A 5,373-nucleotide genomic window follows, 5' to 3' on the forward strand; every position below is an offset into this window, starting at 1 on the left:
AAAAGTAACACATTTTATAAAAATTGCGAAATATGTCTGCAACATTTCTGAGACAGCTTTGGAATAGCAAAATGTCCGCGATTCTTGTACATGAAATCTTGTTGAAAATTGATGAAATGTTATAGAAAGAATCTGCAATCTTTTTAAAATAATACTAAAAAGTTTTCAGCTACTTCAAAAATGATATTTAAATACTTGATTGATACTTTATAAATAATATTTAAATTTATTATGTCGACATAATAAATTTAAATATTATTTAAGTATCAGTTAAACATATATTTAAACATCATTTCTGAATTACTTAAAATTTATTAAGAGTTTTATAATCTGTTTACAGATTACAAACTTATTGAAATAAGCTTAAAGTATTTCTCAAAAATGGTAATTATATCGCCAACTATTTTGATTAATTAATCACATTATATGTATAAGCATATATACATAATCACTAGAAAAATAGAAAGTCACTTACACTTGCAGTTTCTACACAATATCATTGTTCATATACAAAAGTTTTTCGAAATTAAAGCAGAATAAGTCATTCATATACAAAAGTTTTTCTCAATTAAAGTAGAACAACTCACGATAACATCAAAATGACATTAAATTGAATCTTGATTGATCAAAAAATGACTTTTAGTAAACATTTTGGAGTCATTTTAACATCATGATGATTTTTTGTTCTGTTTAAATATATTTTTCAATTATTGTATATGATAGATTTTAGAAACATTTCTGTTAAAATATTTCATATGACATATTGCAGAATACTTTCAGAATTGCACATGAGATGTGAAAGGTTGAAACATTTTCGAAAATTTTCCACAACAATCGGTGCTGTATGGGTATTATTATATATAAAACATACATATATATAATAATATATAATAAAATAAATAAATATAATTTTAATTATTCTGTTTTCGTATATTTTTTAAATCCTTCAAAGTTTTTTTAATACGAACTTTATGAAAAGATAGGGCCCCATATTTACCTTTGCAGTAAGGCCCCAAAAATCCTTTACACGGCTCTGACTACAGTATCTGACTAGTAACTCCACATATATACAGGGTCATCGAAAAGTATCGGACCCCCCTAATATCTTCAGTTAGAATGCATTTTGGAGAAAATGTCCAATAGCAAAGTTGTATGGTTTCAAGCGAGGAGTAAGATGATGACCTTGACTTTGATCTTGACCATGTCCTTTAAGGTCATTTCAAGGTCAATTTTTATTATAGTATAGGTCAACTTATTTTTTTAAATGGAACCCCCTACATTTTATTGCATATTTTTATAGCTTATCTCGAGAGCTTTCCAAAACACTATAATAAAACGTTTTTTCATTAAGTACTTTTTGAGTTATAAAGGTTTGAAGTTAACAATTTTTTGACACAAAATGTAAATATTGTAAAAATATTGTAATCTTGTAAAATATTATTTAGTTTTCAGTAATCATAACCTTAATACTTTTGTGCGCGGAATAATGAGACCAATTAATTGGTTTAAAGAAAATACATTAATTAAGTATTTTACAAGATTTACATTTTGTGTCAAAAAATTGTTAACTTTAAACCTTTATAACTCAAAAAGTATTTAATGAAAAAATGTTTTATTATAGTGCTTTGGAAAGCTCTCGAGATAAGCTATAAAAATATGCAATAAAATGTAGGGGGTTTTATTTAAAAAAATAAAGTTGACCTTGAAATGACCTTAAAGGACATGGTCAAGATCAAAGTCAAGGTCATCATCTTACTCCTCGCTTGAAACCATACAACTTTGCTATTGAACATTTTCTCCAAAATGCATTCTAACTGAAGATATTAGGGGAGTCCGATACTTTTCGATGACCCTGTATGTATTACCAGCATTTTAACAGCAAGATAGCTGCATCAATGTTATCTTGTGTTGTCGGCAATATGAAAGCATTGCATGATGCTGCATATCATTATGGCAATATAATGGCAGTAGTGCGAATTTTGATGATGACGATTTTAAAATTGTCGGCAAACTGTTGGCAAGTTGCTACACTCAAGTTATCATGAAGGCATCAAGTTGCCAACAAATGAGGACTCAGTTACTATAATTCTGGTAGCAACACATGCTTAGCAATGCATACTTAGCAAGCAACATGCCAGCAACAAGATAGACACGTTACTATCTGGGTATTTACTCGTTTTAGAACTTCATTGCATAAATGCTTATTATGGTAATTTGGATTTTTAACAGCTGTATACATACAGTGAGTGCAAAAAGTATTCGTACAGAGAAAATATTTAAAAAAAAACTTTATTTTTAAAAAGTAAATATTATCCAGCGAGAAATGAGTCATCGAATCGATATTGATAAGATAATTTCTTGTTGGGTAATTAACAATTTATTCATAAAGAATAAAATAGACCGTATATTTCTTAAAATTATATATACCAAAAAAATGTGTATTAATTATAGAAAATATATTATCTGAAAAATAGGCGAAAATTAAAAATTGCATTGTTTGAATGCTCAAAAAGTACTCGTACAGTCAAGAAATCTAGCTTCTAAAATCAGGAATACATGTGAAGCTCGTTGTTAGAACAGAATGTATTCATTATATAAAATTGTTAATTAATGTTTATATTCTACAAATAAGACTTTTTATAACAAATTTCCTTGTACGAATACTTTTTGTTCTCACTGTACATATAATGTAAGATGCTGTCAATCGTCTATTCAATTACGTGACCATTTCCAATCATTTTTTTTTTCCACCATACCTGCAAGGAAACAAGCATGAAATTGTGCATAAAAATTATGTATATATATACAGAAATGAAAAATCATGCATGTCAGTATGCCAGCGCTCAATGCATGAACGTATTCTCTGCTCGAAGTAGGCATGACTACATGCATGCATGTCATTCAAGAAATCGAGCATCGGATGATTTCATCTTAAGAGGACCAGCGACATTCCATAAGACTCAAATAAAGAGTTTCGTTAAAATTATATTACAAATGCTATAAATACATCATTTACATAATATACATATACACATGGAGATTGTTTCTTTAATATCTTACATTAATTGTAGATAAGCAAATTCGGTCGATGCTGTACTTTGATATATTGATGTATATCGTTCGAATACAATCTCGCGCGCGCGATCTTTCTACATACATACAATTTTCAAAGAACATATAACAATTTCTCATTTATTGAAGAAATCTGACGCTCGTTGTCGCTGCGGAGGTAGATTAAGTAAGTTATCGGTGAGTACGGGTCCTTGTATCCGTGTGGCATTAATTTCGGACTTTTGAGAGGTAATTTCCTTAGCCAGTACGTTCGCATGTGGCGTATTAGGTGTTCTGATGCCCCTTACGGACGGAGTCCTGGACGATGGTATTCGTCGAGGAGATGGTGTATTCGATATACGCAGTTTCTGAGTCGCTAGTCTTCTTGCTGCGGGAGACATAGTGCTCAGACGATCTATGGTTGATCTCGGTGATGGACTGGAAAGAATAATTGCTCTCGTAAATTTTTCTCACATGTACATTAGGTATAAATTTATATTATTCGACAATATTCATTTCGTGAAATTTATAATATATAATATAAATATCACTTACGTGGCTAATGATCTCCTGGCAGCTTCTAAGGCTTTATTTTTTCGATCCCTGTGTCTCTCACCAGCCTTCTCAGCCAACTGCAATGCCAATTGTTCTCTTTTCGGTGGTTCCGCTATTCTGAAAGAGGGTCCCTGACTCGTCCTCAACAATGGTGTGTCACCACCATCCAATCGGAAGGGTGTCCCCTCGATCTGACCCCATGTCATCAATGGACTTTCGCATTCCCCCGGTCTTGGACTTGGCGTAGCCACGAAACTAAAACCATTTACTCGTGGCGTTGCATTTCTGACAACCTCTTTGCCATCCACACCAATCTTGCCGTCGTTAGCTCTGGATTGTGACTTGGCGAGTTCGTCAATGGTCTCTTTATTCTGTTGTTCGTTAAACGGGTTTGTTCGCAATTTCGTATTTTCGTGCATTATAGTTTGTTTCTTCTTGGCCAATTCTATTTTCTCTTCCGCCGTAAGTTCCACTCCATCAGGTATGTACATGATATAATTTTTATTCTTGTAAGTCCAACTGTCCACTTGTTTAGGTCTGGAATTGGAACCTTGAATAGCTGGGACATCAGTGGTGGTGGGTCCGTCGATAGCTAACCAAGCTTTCGACTTGTCTTCTGCCTCATAGAGCCAGGCATACTTGAGCATACGTTTATTTTCAGCCTCAATCATCATCTCTTCAAAACTAGCATTATCCTCGCTTGTGTGGGTACTCAAATAATCATCCAGACCGATCTTACTTTCAGTACCATTTCTATTTACGGACTCAACGGATGTTTTTTGAGACGATGCCTCCGTGGTGGGCGGTGATTCGGCTGACTCAGTTCTACGCAGCGGAGTTTCGAAAGTCGCTGGACTGATCGGCCTTTCAGTGACAGGTCGGCCAGAGCTATACTTTGCATACAACTCTCTCATTCTGTTCATATCGTTCTGCTCTAAAGCTTCTAAATACTGATTTTGAGCCTGTAGCTTTTCCAAGTGCGGAAAGAAATCTCTTTGTATAATGTCACTCATTTTCTCAATATATGTATCTTCATCTAAAATCTTTGGTTGTACACTTTTACTCCTCTTAACGAATCCGATAGGCTTTTTGAATACAGTTAAGTCCTTGATATTTTTAGCGGCTTCGAGAGCTTTAGAACCCGGACTGTCCGTAATGGAACCTGAAAGAGTAAAATTGATATAGAAATTGATAAGAAAAGACAAAAACGATTGGAAAAATTTGCTATTTGAGAAGTTTTTATTTTGGAAAATAAAAAAATGAGTTTTATTTGATTTATTTGTAAAATCAAAGGATGAGTTACGTTCATATTGGTACTTACTCATTTTGATTAGCGTGTGATTGAGGTTATGTAACGAAATTCTTTTCAATTATCACTATAAGCTTGAATACGAAGCACTTACTAGTATAGAAAATATTCATTTATTGCAAATCTATCGAATGCAATCTCGTGCGTATTACATCACGCCTTATTTCTTTTCCAACGAAGATTCTCTTGTCGTTTTGAGATTATTTATACTCTACCCAACTCTACCATTGTATATACACTGTACTGCGTACATTGCTTAAATCCGGATCCACAATAGGTGTTCTAAGCCTTAAGCCGTAAGAATTGACCAATTACAGTCAAATCCGAGGAGAATAATCGACCGTGATTCGCCCATTTTTTATGGCTTAAAATCCTATTGTAGATCCAGAGTAATTGCCATTCTACATTAATAGTTCCTGCACACTGTCGCGGAAACGCTTGCCGCGCGATAAAATGTG

General features: G+C 33.2%; 1 protein-coding gene across 1 annotated transcript in view; it reads right to left on the bottom strand.

Annotated features, from left to right (window-relative positions):
* LOC108726018 (ess-2 splicing factor homolog) overlaps positions 1–5,139 on the bottom strand; it is an 11,750-nt gene extending 6,611 nt beyond the window's left edge. The window contains exons 1-3 of the mRNA XM_018453372.1: positions 4,928–5,139; positions 3,607–4,768; positions 3,193–3,489 (exon numbers count right to left, since the gene is read on the bottom strand). Coding sequence (XP_018308874.1) covers positions 3,193–3,489; positions 3,607–4,768; positions 4,928–4,931 — 1,463 coding nt within the window. The 5' untranslated portion in view covers positions 4,932–5,139. The remainder of the gene's footprint in view (positions 1–3,192; positions 3,490–3,606; positions 4,769–4,927) is intronic.
* Positions 5,140–5,373: the final 234 nt, after the last annotated feature.

The sequence above is a fragment of the Mycetomoellerius zeteki genome, unplaced genomic scaffold (genome assembly GCF_001594055.1).
Source record: "Mycetomoellerius zeteki isolate Tzet28-1 unplaced genomic scaffold, Tzet1.0 scaffold38, whole genome shotgun sequence".
Taxonomy (NCBI): Eukaryota; Metazoa; Arthropoda; class Insecta; order Hymenoptera; family Formicidae; genus Mycetomoellerius; species Mycetomoellerius zeteki.